The 19343-nt window shown below is 37.5% G+C and overlaps 1 protein-coding gene across 6 annotated transcripts in view; it reads left to right on the top strand.

The window, feature by feature from the left end:
- Vps13a (vacuolar protein sorting 13 homolog A) overlaps positions 1-19343 on the top strand; it is a 226717-nt gene that overhangs the window by 49192 nt on the left and 158182 nt on the right. For 5 of the 6 annotated variants that reach the window (NM_001100975.2, XM_039079911.2, XM_039079914.2 and 2 more), the window contains exons 11-19: positions 1044-1171; positions 1354-1460; positions 3759-3930; positions 5652-5714; positions 6158-6287; positions 7405-7499; positions 7787-7929; positions 15366-15552; positions 15638-15752. In NM_001100975.2, coding sequence (NP_001094445.2) covers positions 1044-1171; positions 1354-1460; positions 3759-3930; positions 5652-5714; positions 6158-6287; positions 7405-7499; positions 7787-7929; positions 15366-15552; positions 15638-15752 — 1140 coding nt within the window. Of the gene's footprint in view, positions 1-1043; positions 1172-1353; positions 1461-3758; positions 3931-5651; positions 5715-6157; positions 6288-7404; positions 7500-7786; positions 7930-15365; positions 15553-15637; positions 15753-19343 lie in introns of those variants that run through there. The other variant, XM_039079915.2, reaches the window with a different exon arrangement.

Here is a 19343-nt window from a genome sequence, read left to right as displayed (position 1 = left end):
GCCATTCAGCGCCTGCCCCACCTGCGGCCCATATATATATATATATATATATATATATATATATATATATATATATATATATCTCCACCATCTCCACCAAAACTAGATAATATCAATGAAGCTAAAAAAATGCATGCTGACAGGGATTGGATATAGATCTCACCTGAGAGACACATCTTGAGCATGTCAAATCCAGAGGTGAATCCTAGCAGCAAACAGGACCTTTTTGGGGGGAATTAGAGGAAGTATTGAAAGAACTGAAGGGGCTTGCAACCCTATAAGAGCAACAATGCCAACGAACCAGAGCTTCCAGGGACTAAACCACTACCCAAAGACTATATGGACTGACCCTGGGATTATTGAAATTCTTATCATAAAAAATGATATAAAGTTAAACAGATATGTTTGAATTGATATTAACTAATGTTTAATTATACTAATTAATATAATTATACCAGTGTATAATTATAAGGTATACATGTCAAAATAGTACATGGATCACATTAACATGTGTAACTTTTATGTTTATATCTATTAAAAATAAGGAAGAAATAAAATGAGCTTTAATTTTAGCAGAGTAAGGTTGGAACTGAGTATATAAGTCAAAGGTGAAGAGTAGAAGAGAGTTGGCAAATCAGTGATGCATAATGGATTTGTGTTTAATGTACAAAAGGTGTACTGGGTGGTTAAAACAAACGTGTATTGTTTTTATATACAACTTAAATTATGATTCAGTATTGGACCTTGTCCAGATTATACTGTTGCTGCTTATCCTGGACCCATGTTTGTGCAAATTGAAAGGAAGAATAGGAGTTTACAGAGAGATTATCATGAAGTATAATCAGTAATAAGTACAATCTTAGTGTTTCTAATATTCACAAGTAACTTGTGAAGAGTTTGTCTAACCAAACAAAGTAGTGTGGGTATTGGGGATTGTGGAGAGGCTGTGCTAGAGGTGTAAAGATCTTTATTGTTGATCTATTTAGTGCTTGAAGAGGTTTTAAATAGAACTCTAATGGTTTTCAATTTGTATTATTTTTCAGTTTTTCGACCTATATCTGCTAATGCCAAACTTCAGATGAATCGACGATCAGATTTTGACTTTTCTGACCCCAAAATAAATCTGGATATTGAGTTACATACCATAGTAATTGAGTTTAATAAACCACAGGTGATTTTCTTTGATGACATTTATATTGAATTATTGTTTGATAAAGGCAATGTTAAGATTTAAATGTTTTCTGAATTCAGAGTTTTATAATATTTCCTTAAAAACTCAAAAATTTAACTTTCACCTTGAGTGGCTGAACAGGAACCCAGAAATAATTAAGAGCTTTAACTGTCTTTTCCTAGTATTTTAGTCTCATGGAACTTCTCGAGTCAATTGACATGATGACACAAAACTTGCCGTACAGAAAGTTCAAGCCCAGCGTGCCTCTCCACCTCCATGCCGAAGAGTGGTAAGCACTTCGGTTGTTGGGGAGGTTTAGCAAATGCTCACTATTTCCAATATTTAGGAATGTATCAAAGCTAAATTTACTATGCTTTTTAAAGCTATTCTAAGAGTTGGTACAAACTGATTTGGGGCTAGAAATATATGTAGGTTTATGTGTTAATGAACTGATTCAAGAAATTCTTCAAAATGGAATTTACAACTAGAAGTCTTTTTTTTTACTTTTTTTTTTTCTATTAACTTGAGTATTTCTAATATACATTTTGAGTGTTATTCCCTTTCCTGGTTTCCAGGCAAACATTCCCCTACCCCTCCCCTTCCTTATGGGTGTTTCCCTTCCCACCCTTCCCCCATTGCCGCCCTCCCCCCCCACAGTCTAGTTCACTGGGGGTTCAGTCTTAGCAGGACCCAGGGCTTCCCCTTCCACTGGTGCTCTTACTAGGATATTCATTGCTACCTATGAGGTCAGAGTCCAAGGTCAGTCCATGTATAGTCTTTAGGTAGTGGCTTAGTCCCTGGAAGCTCTGGTTGCTTGGTATTGTTGTACATATGGGGTCTCGAGCCCCTTCAAGCTCTTCCAGTTCTTTCTCTGATTCCTTCAACGGGGGTCCTATTCTCAGTTCAGTGGTTTGCTGCTGGCATTCACCTCTGTATTTGCTGTATTCTGGCTGTGTCTCTCAGGAGAGATCTACATCCGGCTCCTGTCGGCCTGCACTTCTTTGCTTCATCCATCTTGTCTAATTGGGTGGCTGTATATGTATGGGCCACATGTGGGGCAGGCTCTGAATGGGTGTTCCTTCAGTCTCTGTTTTAATCTTTGCCTCTCTATTCCCTGCCAAGGGTATTCTTGTTCCCCTTTTACAGAAGGAGTGAAGCATTCACATTTTGATCATCTGTCTTGAGTTTCATTTGTTCTAGGCATCTAGGGTAATTCAAGCATTTGGGCTAATAGCCACTTATCAGTGAGTGCATACCATGTATGTCTTTCTGTGATTGGGTTAGCTCACTCAGGATGATGTTTTCCAGTTCCATCCTTTTGCCTACGAATTTCATAAAGTCATTGTTTTTGATAGCTGAGTAATATTCCATTGTGTAGATGTACCACATTTTCTGTATCCATTCCTCTGTTGAAGGGCATCTGGGTTCTTTCCAGCTTCTGGCTACTATAAATAAGGCTGCTATGAACATAGTGGAGCATGTGTCTTTGTTATATGTTGGGGCATCTTTTGGGTATATGCCCAAGAGAGGTATAGCTGAATCCTCAGGCAGTTCAATGTCCAATTTTCTGAGGAACCTCTAGACTGATTTCCAGAATGGTTGTATCAGTCTGCAACCCCACCAACAATGGAGGAGTGTACCTCTTTCTCCACATCCTCTCCAGCATCTGCTGTCACCTGAGTTTTTGATCTTAGCCATTCTCACTGGTGTGAGGTGAAATCTCAGGGTTGTTTTGATTTGCATTTCCCTTATGACTAAAGATGTTGAACATTTCTTTAGGTGTTTCTCAGCCATTCGGCATTCCTCAGCTGTGAATTCTTTGTTTAGCTCTGAACCCCATTTTTTAATAGGGTTATTTGTCTCCCTGCGGTCTAACTTCTTGAGTTCTTTGTATATTTTGGATATAAGGCCTCTATCTGTTGTAGGATTGGTAAAGATCTTTTCCCAATGTATTGGTTGCCGTTTTGTCTTAACCACAGTGTCCTTTCCATTACAGAAGCTTTGCAGTTTTATGAGATCTCATTTGTCGATTCTTGATCTTAGAGCATAAGCCATTGGTTACAACTAGAAATCTTAAAGTACTATACTTTCATGTACTATAGAAAGATCAGTACAGCGTTTCCCCCTCCCAATTCCTTTTTTTCCCTCCAGGCTTCCCCTATTTGATACTTTAGACCCGTATTAACTCAGCTTGAACTTTAGTACCTGAGATGGTTCTGGGAGTTTTCTCTGTGTAATTTCATTTTAAAAATTTTAAAATCTTATTTTAAGTTATAGTTCAATTTCTAGAACTTTTAGTCCCTCTTTTAGATAACTTTTTCTATAATTATAGACAAATTTTCCCCTTTTGTCTTCTTAAACAGGTTTTTCTTTTTTTAACAAAATTGAATGTTTTGTCTGTCATTTTTATGTTGTTAGAAATAATAATCAGTGGAATGTTACCATAAATAGACTGTTTAGATAGTGCACTGTTTTCATAGTCTCCTTACTGTAGTTGTTATTCATGTTGGAGAAAACAAATTAAGTTGTTTTGGTAATGTTGATTTGTGTGTAAGTATGGCATCTCTCTCTCTCTCTTTTTAACTAGGTGGGCTTATGCTATACATGGTATTCTTGAAGTAAATGTTTGTCCCAGTTTACGGATGTGGTCATGGGAACATATTAAAAACCATAGATACAAAATGAAACAATACAGAGAATTTTATAAGAAAAAGTTAACAAATAAGAAGCCATCTCCTGAAATTCTCATGTCTTTGGAGGTTAGCATTTTAAAACAATCATCGAATATTTTACTGTGTGTAATTTCTCCTTAGTCTGTCATCTGTCTGTCTTTGTTTCTTTCTGTTTTTTCAACATTTATTGTGTTTGAATGTGCATGTTCACTGTGGTGCATGGCAGAGGCAACTTGTCTGTTTTCCCTCCTACCAAGTGAATCAAGGGACCAAGCTCAGACAGTCAGGCTCAGCTGCTGGGCCACCTCCGTGCTCCTTCTGCCCAGGTTTTAGTGACTGCTACTTCTTAATTACAGAGTCTGCTTTTTACTGACCATGCTGTCTCTCTTATTTGGATATTTTTGTACTTTTACTTATTGCTTTAGTCATAGAATGAAAGGCCTGGCGAATCCAGTGATCTTTTGAAATTTAAATTATTTTCAGGTAAAAAAATTTTGGATTCATATACATCATAGTGTGATTCTTCATTTTATATTTTTTGCCTCAGAAGCAATTACTCTATCACTTTTAATCTCTGTTGGTATCCAGAAGACCTTTCTGCTATTGTCTGACTGTGCTTAAGTAGGGTTTCCTCTGTATGTGCAAGCCCCTCCTTATCTCTGTGCTTGTGTATTCCTGTTCTGCTCCACCTGCCTGTTCTCTCTCTCACTTCCACCTTAGTCTTTCATGCTTACATGAAAGTCTTTATTGTCTACCTATACAGTAATGTGTATCTTAATTTTGTGGTACCTGTAGCTTTGTCAGCAGCATGTTTAATTTACTGTCTTAAATTATATAATACTTTTTATTACTCTTGACTTTGAGCCTTAGTAAGAACCTTTTTATATAAGGATCTTTTTCTTTAAGACAAAGTATAGTTTGGATGGACCTGGGGGAGCTTGTTTCTTGAAAGAGGTGTAGCCATTATGAGTCTCGATGGATTTAAACTGGAAAATTTGACAGAGATTGAATTTTTACATTTTCTTTCAGTTTTAACATAGATAACTCTCTGAAAATAAGGAGCAATGAGGAATTCTTTTGGTTGAGAGGCCTTGTAGGTGTTTTTCATATTTCCTTAGCTATGGCCTTAACCAGAATCCTCTAAGTATACTGGATAGCACAATTCTGTGTTATGTTGTTTGCTAGAGGAAAAGTAAGCCATAGTTGCTTGTTGTAGAGGAGAAAGTTTGAATCTGAAACTTGGAAGTAATCATGGGAGGGCACAGATGTGATAGGAATGTAGTTTGTCTCAGTTTGTGTCCATAGCTGTAACAACTTGGAAAAGCAAAAGAGTTATAGGTAGTTTTTTTAAAACAGATTTCAAGTACACATATACCTACTTGAAATATCTTAATAATGTCATAAACTATGCATATAAGATGAAGGATTTATTACATTATTAGTTAATAGTTTTGATATGTTTACCTTTATTTGAAATTAAAACCACAGTGAGGGACATTTTACACAGTGCATGCATGTACCTTTTTGAATGAATTTCTATCTGTATTTGTGAAGATTGTAACTCTGTGATCATGCCATAAGATCTCTGTTCATAAGTTACTCCCTTTTAATTTCCAAGCTCCTATTACATGTATGTACCAGTGTATGTTTATATTAGTAATTCTTGCATCCCAGAATGTAAGAGATAACATACTGATGGTTTTTGGTTTTCTGTTTCCCATCGTCTTTCCTTATTGTAATAACTTATATTCTAAGGTTGAATATGTAAATTTAACATACAGTTAACACATTTTTCCCTTTATTTTCAGGAGTTGGAGAAAACCTTGGATGTTTTTAATATAACCATAGCTAGACAACAGGCAGAAGTTGAGGTAATTCAGATTATTATTAAGTTAATAAAAATAAATCAAATATATTGATATGACAGTTAATGTAATAGCATTATTATTGTGCAAAACACTGTTTTCTGAAGAGCTCAGATGTGCTTTTTGTGTGTTAAGAAAATGTTCTATAAGTTTTTGTAACACTTGGTAAAATAAGACAAAAATTGCTTGTATGTAATTGGGCTTATAAAACTACAGAGTTCATATTTAGATGCAAAGCTAATTCCACCTGCCTGCAGTTTCTGTATCTTGTTATTCCAAAGCCTTGTTTGGTAAATGTTACAGCTACTGTATTATATTGTTAGGATATACATTTATTTACATTTATCCAACTCAAAAATAGATTTATCTTGGAAATATCCTGCTTCCATTTCTTTTTAATGCTAAAGCAAGGATGATTTCTTATCTATTGGAAAATTTTCTTATTTTAGGTAAAGAAAGCTGGATACAAGATTTACAAAGAAGGATTAAAAGATCCAGAAGATAATGCAGGATGGTTTAGCTGGATGTGGTCTTGGTCAGAGTCAAATGCTAATCAACAACAAGATGTTAAACCTGGAAGTATGTTCTTTTCATTTTACATGAGTATAGTTAATCAAGTGTTGACATAAAGTTTTTCAAAAAATTTTCTATAAAACAGATATGTAAATATGTATTCATAATGATAAATTCCTAATTATAAAATTACTATTATCTTCAAATATCTGTTCAATAAAATAATTGAACCATCCCTTCTGATGCTGCAGTAGAGCTGTACACTGGGTGCACGCAGTGCAGCACATGTCGTGGAGTAATTGGTAAATACAAATTACAGTGCTCTAAACTCTACAAAGCTTTCTAGAAGTTGCTTCTTGGGAAGGTTTTTTTCCTCCCTCTTTTTGGGACACTCGCTGTGGAGTAAGCCCAGGGCCTTGCTTATACTCTGGCATGCACTGTACCCCTGAGTTGCTGTCTCAACTCCTTAACCATTTTAAGTAAACAGGTTTTTGGTTTTTGCTGTGAGGTCTTTATTGCTGCAGCTGAGCCTAATCACCTTGTCTTTCTGGGATTACAGACAACATGATTTTTACTCAAGTAATGAAGATCATAGCTTTGCAGTGTTAGGGACTTAGCTATATGATACATCTTGACTTTATCACTTGTTAGCAGCATGATTAAGTTAAGAGTACTAATTGTATTTTACCCATCTATAAATTGCGAGAGAATTAAGAAAGTATATAAACTACTTAGTATTGTTTAGCACAGTGCCAGTAAGTTCTTGCTTAAAACAGACATTGAAGAAATTATTTTGCCAAAGTTTTGATTAGAAACTTCAGAATCATTTTTAACATTGCTAACACAAATATATAAGAATTACTTATAAAAGATATTAAAATAAAAATAAAATTTGTGGGCTGGCAAGATGTCTGAGCAGTTATTGTGTTTGTTTCCAAGTTTGGTGATCTGACTTTGATCCTTATATCCCACACAATAGGAGAGAGTCAACTCCTTAAAGTTGTTCCCTGACCTTCACACACACTCTGTGGTGAACACACACACACACACACACACACACACACACACACACACACACACACATTAAAATAAAACATCTAAAATATATTTATGAAGCTAGGTAAATTATGTTTGTTTTATATTGTTAGCAGTAAGACCATAAAGCACTTATTTATGATTTTAGTTCTTGCAGAAATGTTGACACCTGAAGAAAAAGCATTACTTTATGAAGCAATTGGTTATAGTGAAACAGCAGTTGATCCAACCTTGCCAAAAACAGTAAGACATTTTTCTTGCTTTATATCTTTTATGTTAGATGTGCCTGCTCTAATTATTCCAGAGATTATATGTTGCTAACTTTTTCTGTGATCTTTTTGGTGTTTTATAAATATAGCATTTATCTTAATTTCCAAACTATGGACAAATTGTTATTGTAGTGATTGTTTTGGTAGATGAAAGATTGCTTTTGGTTTTGAAAACACAGTAGCTACCCAAATAAGATTGTTTTGTTTATACACATATCCTCTCCCCATCCCCAACCCTGTTTTATTCTAAATATTCTCTAGTTTGAAGCCTTGAAGTTTTTTGTTCACTTGAAAAGTATGTCTATTGTTCTAAGAGAAAATCGCCAAAAGCCGGAGCTGTTAAATGTTGTAGTGGAAGGACTTAGTACTTCGATTGTGCAAAGACCAGGAGCACAAGCCCTAAAGTAAGTACAAATTTATTTTCTTTATAGGTTAAGTAGCACTAATATGAAAATGAAATTTAGAATTTTCAAACATTTTGACTGTTGACAGGATAATCCCACATTTGATTTGGTGTGGTGTAAAATCACAGGCACACTAAAAATATTGTATAAACTTACCTTTAGACTATAAATGTTATGCACGTATAAAGTATAAAATTCCATGCGTAGACCTAGGTCCAATCTCAAAGAGATCACATCATCTATATGCAAGTATTAAAAGATTTTCCCCAAATCTGGAATTTGGTTCTAAGAATTTTACGTAAGGTACGTACTCAGTCTATATCTTTTCTTTTTTTTGTCAGCCTATGTCATGAGGAGGCCCATTTTCTAGTTTGGATCAGTTGACAGGTGACACAGTGTTTCTTTGGATAACACAATTATGTCATGTTCTTTTTAGTGACTGGAATTTAGTCAAAGACTGAGAGGCTGGAAGTGGGGTCTCATCCTTGTCTTCATTTAGCTTATCTCTCTATGTTGTGCCATGAGCATCCTCGGTTGTTGAATATGGTTTTGGTGTTTAAACAGAAAAAATTGCCTTGATTTGTTGGGGCACTTAGATTTTTGAAGCATCATTTTAACCACATGAAAATTTTAATTATAGGTTAGCTTTGGGACATTTTGAATAGGATAAGACTCTACTTTCAGTAATAGAGTTCTTACACTGTCAGTAATTTTCTTTAAAGACACAACAGCAGCAATGAAATATGGAACAACAACAATGAAGTATGGTAGGGAGTGCTGGGAAATAGCCTCATCGGCAAAGTACCTGCTACGCAAGCATGAGGACCTAAGTTTGATTCCCAGAGCCCTTGTCAAAAGCTGGGTGTGGGAGGAAGCAGCAGCCTGTAATCTTAGAGCGGGGCAGTAGACAAAGGGAGATCCTTGAAGCGCACTGTCCAGCCAGTCCAGTTGAATTGGTGAGCCCTAGGTGCCAATGAGAGACATTGTCTTAAAAAAGTACCAAGGTGGACAGTGTTTCATTTCTGCCTTAAAAAGTATAGCTTTCAGACATTGTAGACTTAAATGCTGTGACTTGTGACTTATTGCACTCTTTTGTGTGTTTAGGTGCCTAGACTTTCCCCTGTACTGTAATGGAATTTTTTTGAATTATTAATGTATTATATTCAGTAGAAAGTAACGTGTTGATAAAGCATAGAAGAACACTAAGACAATTTAAAAAGAAGTATTGCACCATGCAGAAAGAAACAGCAAATGCTGCCACATCAGCACAGCTCCAGGTCCAGACTGACTTGAGTGGTGAGGGAATGAAGAAAAGACAGACAGACATTTAAGCAGGCAGACAGAGAGACAGGATGGGACTGGGAGAGCTGTGCTCTGTGGTGAAGAAACTGCATAACCCCAGAAGCCCAGTGCATTTATTGTACATGTTTGATCAGAGAGGCCAGGGTACCATGCAGCAGACTAAGGAGGCAGGTTTAGCTCATTAGTAGCAGTCTCTGTAGGCTACAAATGTGGGGGGAGATCATAGATATACTTTTAGCATCAGAACATGGAGGAGACAGAGGCTCTCCTACCCCTATGAGCCTCAATTTCCCCGTATCCTCAGGGTAGAGGGCAGTCACTTTTGCCATGTTCCTGAGCAGCTGTTGCTAAGCCCAATGGCATGGCTGGGTCATATCAACACATGCATTCTTCAGGGACTCAGTTAGTAGAGACTGCTGGTCTTCCTGTGGAGACGCCTCCTCCTCAGCTGCTTCCAGCCTTTCCCTAATTCAACCACAGGGGTTCCTGACTTCAGTCCAGTGGTTGGATGTAAGTATCTGCATCTGTCTGGGCCTCTCAGAGGGTAGCCATGCTAGGCTTCTGTCTGTAAGCACACCATAGCATCAATAATAGTGTCAGGCCTTGGAACTTCCCCTTGAGATGGATCCTAAGTTGGGCCTCTCACTGGACCTCCTTTCCCTCAGGCTCTTCTCTATTTTTGTCCTTGCAGCTCTTTTACAGGAACAATTCTGGGTTAGAGTTTTTGACTGGGAAGAAACTTCATCCCTCCACTTGATGGGACTTTCTACTGGAGGTGGGCTCTACAAGTTCCTTCTCCCCACTCTAGGGCATTTCATCTAAGGTCCCTCCCTTTGAGTCCTGAGAGTTTGTCACCTCCCAGGTCTCCCGGGCATTTTACAGGGTCCCCATCTCTTACCCCTTGAGGTCGCTTATTTTCATTCTTTCTGCTGGCCCTCAGTGCTTCTCTCCTGTTTCCCTTCACTACCCCCAATACCTGATTATTTTCCTATTTTCTGCTCCCTGTTCCTCTCTCCTACCTAGGTCCCTCCCTCCCTTTGTTTCCTGTGATTGCTTTCTTGTCCCTCCCAAGTGGAATTGAAGCATCCTCACTTGGGCTCTTTGCCTTGTTAACCTTCTTGAGTTCTGTGTATTGTGTCTTGGGTATTCTATACTTTTTTGGCTTATATCCACTTATTAGTGGGAACATACCATGCATGTCCTTTTGGGTCTGAGATACCTCACTTAAGATGATATTTTCTTTTTTTTTTTTTAAGTCTGCTCCAACTTTATTTTTGTTGGATATTTTATGTATTTACATTTCAAATGTCATCCCCTTTCCCCTTGCATACCTTAGCTTGCTAATGATGAAGTAATTCTGTATTTCCATTCCCCCCCCCCCTTTCCTGGTGTTTGTAGTTTGTTGGATCCAATTTGTCAAGTATCTTGAGGAATCTTGTCTATGTGTTAAGCGTGAAGGGTCTGGGACGGTTATTTAGTCCCTCGTGCAGTTTATGGTCACAATGGGTCTGGCCTTAGAAACAAAGTCAGGGTGTGCTCCTTTCTGAAGTTTTTGTCTAGAGTTTACATCGTTACACAATTTAGATAGACTCTGCCACTACATCCTTCTGCTCCTTGTGTTTTTCTTGTTAAGTTTCAGCTACGAATCCATTTTCTTCACAAGGTTTATAGCTACTTAACAGTGTTTCTTCCTTAGCGCACTTTGGTAGCATACCTTTAAGACATTGTCTGTTGTATTTGAGTGGTTGAGTTACTGACCCATATAGTTATATCTTCCTTTTCGTGGCCTCTCCTTCTCTGCCTCACCCCTTTCTTTTTCCTTTGGCTTAGGAGCTTTTTCCTCTAGCTGGTCCCTTAAAGCACGATGTTTGTCTACTGATATCTGCTTGCCTTTTCAGTTTTACATACTCTTCCCTTCCTTAAGATCTCCCTCCTTTGGTTTGCTTGCTTTGAGTTTTATTCAGTTACATTTTAAGGTTTCTCGAAGGAGGAGTTTAGGTAGCTATTATGAGCAATTTTTTGCCGGATATAGATACTAATGGAGAGATTTCCCCTGTTGACTTTTTTTAAAAAAAAATCTTAATGTGATGTTTTTACTTTAAACAAAAATAGCTTCTAACTTTCTCATCACTGTCCTCTACTAATAACGTGTATCAGCTTGCAGCTTAATTTCCAAGGACGTAAAAGCTTGCAATGTTTTTGCTACAGATTCCTGGATTAATTTTCTTAGTATTATAAGATATCTGAGCTCAGATATCTGAGTGCTAACCAAGTACTTGATAAAATCAGGTTGAGAAAGGAGCTCTTTATATGTGTCACTCTTTAAAGGGAAACCATCCACCACAGTGGAGAAAGGATGACAGTCATACCATCTCAGTATATGGTGGTGTGAACATTAGGGGCTGGTCACACTGCAGTGGTATACATAAAGGAGAAAACCCGAGGCACATGGAGAGTGAAGTTAGATCTTTAGAGGTCCACAGGGTTACAAATTCAGGACTATATTAGGATACAAGAATCTGGAGGACTCCTTGAATATCCAAACCATCACATTCTTCCCTTAGCCCCCAAAGACTCATGACTATCTCTTACTGAAACAGACATTCAGGCGAGCTACAGAAGTTCTATATTTCCAGTAATGTCAACACCGTTACAAATCTGAAGTTTCCTCTGAGTCTAAAGGCGGTCTCTTTTTTTTTTTTTTTTATTAACTTGAGTATTTCTTATATACATTTCAAGTGTTATTCCCTTTCCCAGTTTCCGGACAAACATCCCCCTCCCCCCTCCCCTTCCTTATGGGTGTTCCCCTCCCAACCCTCCCCCCATTGCCGCCCTCCCCCCATAGTCTAGTTCACTGGGGGTTCAGTCTTAGCAGGACCCAGGGCTTCCCCTTCCACTGGTGCTCTTACTAGGATATTCATTGCTACCTATGAGGTCAGAGTCCAGGGTCAGTCCATGTATAGTCTTTAGGTAGTGGCTTAGTCCCTGGAAGCTCTGGTTGCTTGACATTGTTGTACTTTTGGGGTCTCGAGCACCTTCAAGCTCTTCCAGTTCTTTCTCTGATTTCTTCAACGGGGGACCTATTCTCAGTTCAGTGGTTTGCTGCTGGCATTCGCCTCTGTATTTGCTGTATTCTGGCTGTGTCTCTCAGGAGCAATCTACATCCGGCTCCTGTCGGTCTGCACTTCTTTGCTTCATCCATCTTGTCTAATTGGGTGGCTGTATATGTATGGGCCACATGTGGGGCAGGCTCTGAATGGGTGTTCCTTCAGTCTCTGTTTTAATCTTTGCCTCTCCCTTCCCTGCCAAGGGTATTCTTTTTCCTCATTTAAAGAAGGAGTGAAGCATTCACATTTTGATCATCTGTCTTGAGTTTTGTTTGTTCTAGGGATCTAGGGTAATTCAAGCATTTGGGCTAATAGCCACTTAAGATGATATTTTCTAATTCCACCATTTGCCTGCAAAATTCAGGATATCCTTGTTCTTGCATTTTTTTTTTTTTTTTTGGTTCTTTTTTTCCGGAGCTGGGGACCGAACCCAGGGCCTTGCGCTTCCTAGGCAAGCGCTCTACCGCTGAGCTAAATCCCCAGCCCGATATCCTTGTTCTTAATAGCTGAGTAGTATTCCATTGTGTAAATGAATCACATTTTCTGTATCCATTCTTCTGTTGTGGGACATCCTGGTTGTTTTCAGCTTCTGGCTATTAACAGATAAGACCAATATGAACATAGTGGAACATGTGCCCTTGGTGAGACATCTTTTGGGTATATGTTCAAGAGTGGTATAGCTGGGTCTTTAGGTAGATCTAATTCCAATTTTCCGAGGAATCTCCAGATTGATTTCCAGAGTGGTTGTACCAGTTTGTAATCCCACCAGCAATGGAGGAGTGTTTCTCTTTCTCCACATTGTCACCGACATGTGCTGTGGCATCACATTCACTATTAATCCCTGACTGCCTTTAAATTTAATATTCTCCTGCCTCAAACATCTTAGTTTATAGATTATAGGTGTGTACCAACATGCTTACTGTAGTTTAACCTTTGTTTTAAGAAATAGTTTAGGGAGAATCAGTTCATATACCTGCAGTTTATCTATATAATTCATTGGGTTTTTGCAACTATATTCATATATATTTTTACATTTAAAATGTACAAGGTTGTATAGCCAACATCCCTCTATATAGTCTCAGACATCATAACATACCATGAAGAAACTGTTTTACTAGCAGTCCCTTCCCAATGCACTCTTCGCCTACCTCTGACAACTACCATGTTTTCTATTTTTTGAAAAATTGTCTTTTCTGGGGTTGAGGAGATAGCTTAGTGCGTAAGAGGTTTTGATATGTATCCACAAGGACCTAAGGACCTTCTGTTCCTCTTCACTCACAAAAAACCCAACCAACCAACTAAACCTCCTCACAACAACAACAACAACAACAACAACAACAACAACAACAACAACAACAACAGATATTGATATGAATGTGTGCCCTGTAACTTGGAGACAGGTAGATCCTAGAAGTACACCTGCTAGACAGCATAGCCTAAATAGTAAGCTTCTGTTCATCAAACAACCCTGTCTTAAAGGAGTATGGCAGAGAATGATGGAGGGGGATGTCTGTTGTCCTCTGCTTTTTGTATGCAGGTTCTTCACATACCTGCATACCCATGTATACAACACAAGCTCAGACAGACAGACACACAGACACAGACACAGACACAGAGAGAGACACACACAGAGGGAGAGAGAGAGAGACAGAGACAGAGACAGAGACAGAGACACAGAGAGAGACAGAGACACAGAGAGACAGAGAGACACAGAGGCACGGAGAATTAGTATTATTTTGGACATTTTATATGAAATTATCTATCATGTGACCTTTACAATTCCCCTCTTTTAACTTAGCATGATGCCTTTAAGGGTCTTTTCATGTAGAATGAACTTGTAGTAATTTTTTATTCCCTGCATTCTGTTATATAGCTGTGCCATATTTTGTGTGTCTGTTATCTAATGGACAGATAATTGAATTGCTTCTATCATTTGACTACAATGAATACAGATCTGAACTTGGACAAAGTTTTTTCTGTGTATAGGTTTTAATTTGGGTATATCTAGGAATAGACTTACTGCCTTATATTGCATCTGTTAATGTTTAACTCAGGAGGAAGTACCAGATAATTTCCCAAAGCAGGCCTATTTTACATCGGTAGTATAGTGAAAGAAATTTCCATTTTCTCTATATGCCCACCAGTATTATCTGTTCTTCTGATTATGGAAGCTTAGTAAAAAGTGCTACCTCAGCGTGGGTTTAATTTCTATGTTGTTGATGGTTAATAGTTTTAAACATTTTACTTTGTTTATTGACCATTTTATGTTTATGTCCATATATTATTTAGAGAAATGACTTTTAAGCTTCCTCTTCCTTTTAATTGTATGTCTTATTTTGAGTTAACAGGTTTGTATGTGTTCTTCATATATATATATATATATATTTTATATTCTCTCTGATGGGGATCAAATTCAGGGCTATGTTTATGCTAGGTAAGTGTATTAAAACTAAACTATAGCTCCCCCCCCACAATGATTTATGTGAGTTTTGGGTTGTAAGGATTGAACCCAAGACACTTCACATCCTAGGCAGGTGCTTTAACAGCCCAGCTATACCCTTACCCTCACAGGTAAAATATTTCCACTTTTTTCTATTCAGTATATTTCTTTCTTTTTATCATCTCCCTTGTACCAAAAATATTTTAAATTTTGACCTGCTTTGGTTTACTAGACTTAGTTTATTGTGTTTGCATTTTGATATATCCGTGAAATTTTCCTTAAACAAAGGAAGAATGGATATCTTAAATATTTCTAAAAGCATTTTATAACGTTACCTCTTTAAATTTAGCGTGTGTGCCTCTTTCAAGTAAAGATATTAAATATCAGCTATCATAGTTCTTTAATATAAAATTTAGGATGAATATGACTTTTAATCAAATAATTACTAAAATTCATAGGAATTAAATATTTTCTTTTATGTGAACTGAGTTATAGGAAATATAAAAAGTCTTTACTGTGTTTTATAGTTTTATAAGTTGACAAACTTTAAAATGATATTGACTCCTAATTTTTGTTCTTTTATACAGATTTGAAACCAAAATTGATTCATTTCATATTACTGGCTTGCCAGATGATTTTAAAAAACCCCACCTACTGTCTTCATTGGATGATATGTCACTCTTCCGGATTACATTTGAGATAAATCCTTTAGATGAAACAGTTTCTCAGAGGTGCACCATAGAGGCTGAGCCTTTAGAGATGATATATGATGCAGTAAGCACTTTCTACATTCCTGAGTTTCAGTGTGTTTGCGTTCACTTTGAGTTGGGCTTCATGATAGTGGTGTTTGTTTCAACAGAGGACAGTCAATAGTATAGTGGAGTTCTTCAGACCTCCGAAAGATGTCCGTCTAGCCCAACTCACTACAGCAACTTTGACAAAACTTGAAGAATTTCGAGAGAAAACAGCAACAGGTAATTTGTGAATTAAGTAACATATTAAAATTTTACTTTAAATGCATTTCTATCCTGGATATAGTTGAATAGAAAGTAATCTACTTTTGCCAGATAGCTATAAGGAAAATTGTTTTTTGTACTCAGAGCTCAATTTAATAATCACAATAATTTAAATTTTCACTTAGGTATTTAGACCTCTGTTTGTGGTGTTAGGGGACTTCCAGGTTTCCTTCTTTTATAATGAACTCCAGAGTTTGGAATTAGGCTGAGGAATCAAAGTTTCATCTTTTTGTTCTCAAGGAGAATATAAGGTATTATTTGGAGCCCCAGTTTGAATTTAATACATTTTCATATTTTTTTATTATTCACTTGTGCTTATTTTTCTGCTGTTTGCCATTTATATTTCAAATTTCTGGACTTTATGCCAGCTCATGTACTGTGGTGTCTGCAGTAGAAGCTGAAGCAGAAGTATTCGTTAGTAAAGCGGCTTTTTCTGTCATTTCTTCTTACTGTATAGAGACAGACAGATACAAGTAAATGTAAACTCACTGTTTTGAAATCCAGTAGCCAGTCAAATTTAAATAATTTTTTTCTTCAAGACTATTCTATAAAAGTACTAAATCAGAAGATATCCACTATATAAAATTCAAATTTTAAAAATATCTTAGAAAGTATAAAATATATTTTAATATTTTTTTATTTTAGAAAACTAAAACTGACTTATTTTGGAATGGACTGTGAGCTCTTATCTGTTTAGTTTATTTTTTTTCCTTTCATTTTCTTCTTTATTAGTTTTTGTTGCATTAACCTGTATTAAGAAAATGGAAAACCTCCCACTTTGAAGTGGGAGATTGTCTGGTAGCTTGATGCTTATTCTTGGTTGTCATCTGGCTAGAATTGAAGAAGACCCCTAGAAACTAGAACATAACCTTTGAGTGTGCATTTAAGGATATTTCCAGAGAGGATTGACTGAAGGCTGATGCCATTGTCCTGGAAGGCCACGTGAAAGGACAGTTGAAAATCAGAATGGAATAAAGGGGGAAAGGAGGGAAAGCCACAGGTTACCTCTGCTCCCTGTCTGCTATGTCGTGGACAACCATGATCTTAAACAGATCCTTTCTTTCAGTTGTTTAATGTGTTTTTCTCACTGTGACCTCATGGTCTACCACTGTAGGATGGCAGTAATCGAGATTTCCTTATTAAGTGTTTATCCTTATTAAGTGTTTAGAGGTCAGTTGATGTAGCTGCTCATAGTATGCTGGGACACACAGCAGAAATCTAAGTGGATATAATTCATTTTTCTTTTTTCTTGAAATTGATAGTAGAGTTATTTTCATGTGATATATTCTCATGATGGGCCCCCTCTCTCATATCCTCCCAGTTCCTTTCCACTCTCCCAAATCTGCACCTTTCTTTTTATTAAGGAAAAAAATAGGCAAGTAACTAAGACAAACAAGAATGAAACAAAGTGAACAAACTAACAAAAAGAAACAAAAACTAGGATCACACAGCAGTAGAGATATACACACACAAATAAAACCCCATAAAAATAGAAAATTGGAAATCATAATATACTGTGGAAAGACCAGTAAAATTTAAAAAAATGCCCAGTGAAGCAATATGAGAACAAACAAACAAACAACTCCAAAGATATGTTTGTGTTCCTTTTACTTTGGTCATGTGCTCACTTATGTGGGGCCTGCCTTTAAGTGTGGCTTATCTACTCACTGAGACTCCCTTGGAGAAACTAATTATCATTTGTTAGCCGTAGTTAATTGGTGATAGCTTCTTAGGAATGGGAGCCTGTGTCTTCCTCCCCATGTCAGTGTTGGGACCCTGTCTTCTTTGGATTCGTGCAGGCCTGATACATGCTGCAATAGTCTCTGAGTTCTTGTGTGTCAATCCTGTTGTGTCTAGAAGATACTGTTTCCATAGCATCCTCCCTCCCTTCTGGCTCTGAGTCTCCTCTTCAGCATAGTTCCCTGAGCCCAGAGGGTAAGGATTTGATGAAGCTCTCATTCTCTGTTTATTATCCAGCTGTGGGACTCTGTATTAGTTCCCATCTGCTGCAAGAGGAAGCTTCTCGAATGATGGCTGAGTGAAACACTGAGTTATGGGTATAGAGAATGTTGTTAGTAATTTTACTGCTACATTACTTGAACAGAACAGTAGTGTTGGTTTTCCTCTGGGTCCATGGCCTACCTACTCTCAGATTCTTGGCCACTGGAGCACTATCAGGCACAGGGTTCTTAGATTGGGCTTTAGATCCAATCAGATAATGGTTGATTACTTCCACAATGTTTGTGCTACTATTGTGCCAGCATCTTCTACAAATAGGTCACCCTTGTAGACTGGAGGGTTTGTAGTGAGGGTTGGTTCATTTACTTTCTCCAGTAGTGTGCAGAGTACCTTCCAGTATTATGAACACTAATCAGCTGGGACGAGGGCTCTAATTAGGTACCAATCAGCTCAACTTCTCGGTCTTCAGTGATATATGGAAAGAAGTGTTGTCCTTGGAAATGGGTCTTTACCATTAGTTTGTGGAGAGTAATATTTAAGGACTAAAGTTTTTTCCTTTCTAGCCCCAGATCCCAGAATGACAACTCTGAGACTAATTATCAATAAATGCCTGGGCCACAAGCTTTGGCTCGGTCCCCTAGTAGCTCATAACTTATTTAACCCATTCAAGCTATTCTATGTCGTCCATGTTTAGTTACCACTCTTCAGCTTCATGTGTCCAAGTCTGGGGTGAGTCTTTATTCTATCCTCAGGTCAGCCACTTGCTGGCTGGCTGTCTCCTCAGCATTCCACCCAAATCTCCCACACCTGTCACTATTTCCCAGAATCCTCTCTTACTGCTGCTGTCCCATCTCATATTTTCTGCCTCATCAAATTGGATAAAGAGTTTCTTTTTTGTTTGTTTTTAAATTGACAGGTGTTGCTTATAAGAGATTCTCTCTACAGACATAGCATTGACAGTAGCCTCTGTTGTTTAGGGGTTTCCTTGGACCCCTTTGACCAACAGTTCAATTAGATGTAACGTATTCCTGGCCCTGGAGGTTTCGCTTGATTGCAAGAGAGGTCTAGTTGGCACCTTGTTTCCCCACATTATTTTGTGACTCTGTTTAGATTTCTTTCATATATGTTTACATTTAAAGAACATTCTACTGCAAAGGACTTCTATATAACCTCTCAGATGGCACTGAGTGTTAGCTGTCCCACCCACATTCCCTTTTTTTCTCAAAACCCCACTTCATTTCATCTTCCCACTCCAGTCTACTCGGTTTCTCTCTGACTATGCATCCTGTTTGTATCTGTTTGAGAGAGCCTTCCCTTCTCCCTAGTTCCTTGTTCTGTACCTAACTCTAGTTATTCACATAATAGTACACATTTTGGGTACTTAAAAGCTAGCATCTACAGAAAAGAGAATACATATCATATTTGACTTTGGGATCTGGGTTACCTCAGAATGATTTCTTTTCTAGCTCCATTTACTTGCATTTTTTTAAATTTCAGGCTATTTTTTTTGTTTTTGTTTTGCTTTTATAATAGCCAAATAACATTCCTTTTATCTGTTGATGTACGTCTAGACTGTTTCCAATTTCTTGC

Source organism: Rattus norvegicus, chromosome 1 (genome assembly GCF_036323735.1).
Source record: "Rattus norvegicus strain BN/NHsdMcwi chromosome 1, GRCr8, whole genome shotgun sequence".
NCBI classification, from domain to species: Eukaryota; Metazoa; Chordata; class Mammalia; order Rodentia; family Muridae; genus Rattus; species Rattus norvegicus.
Note: the sequence above shows the minus strand (reverse complement) of the source record. Positions and strands in the feature narration are given on the sequence as shown.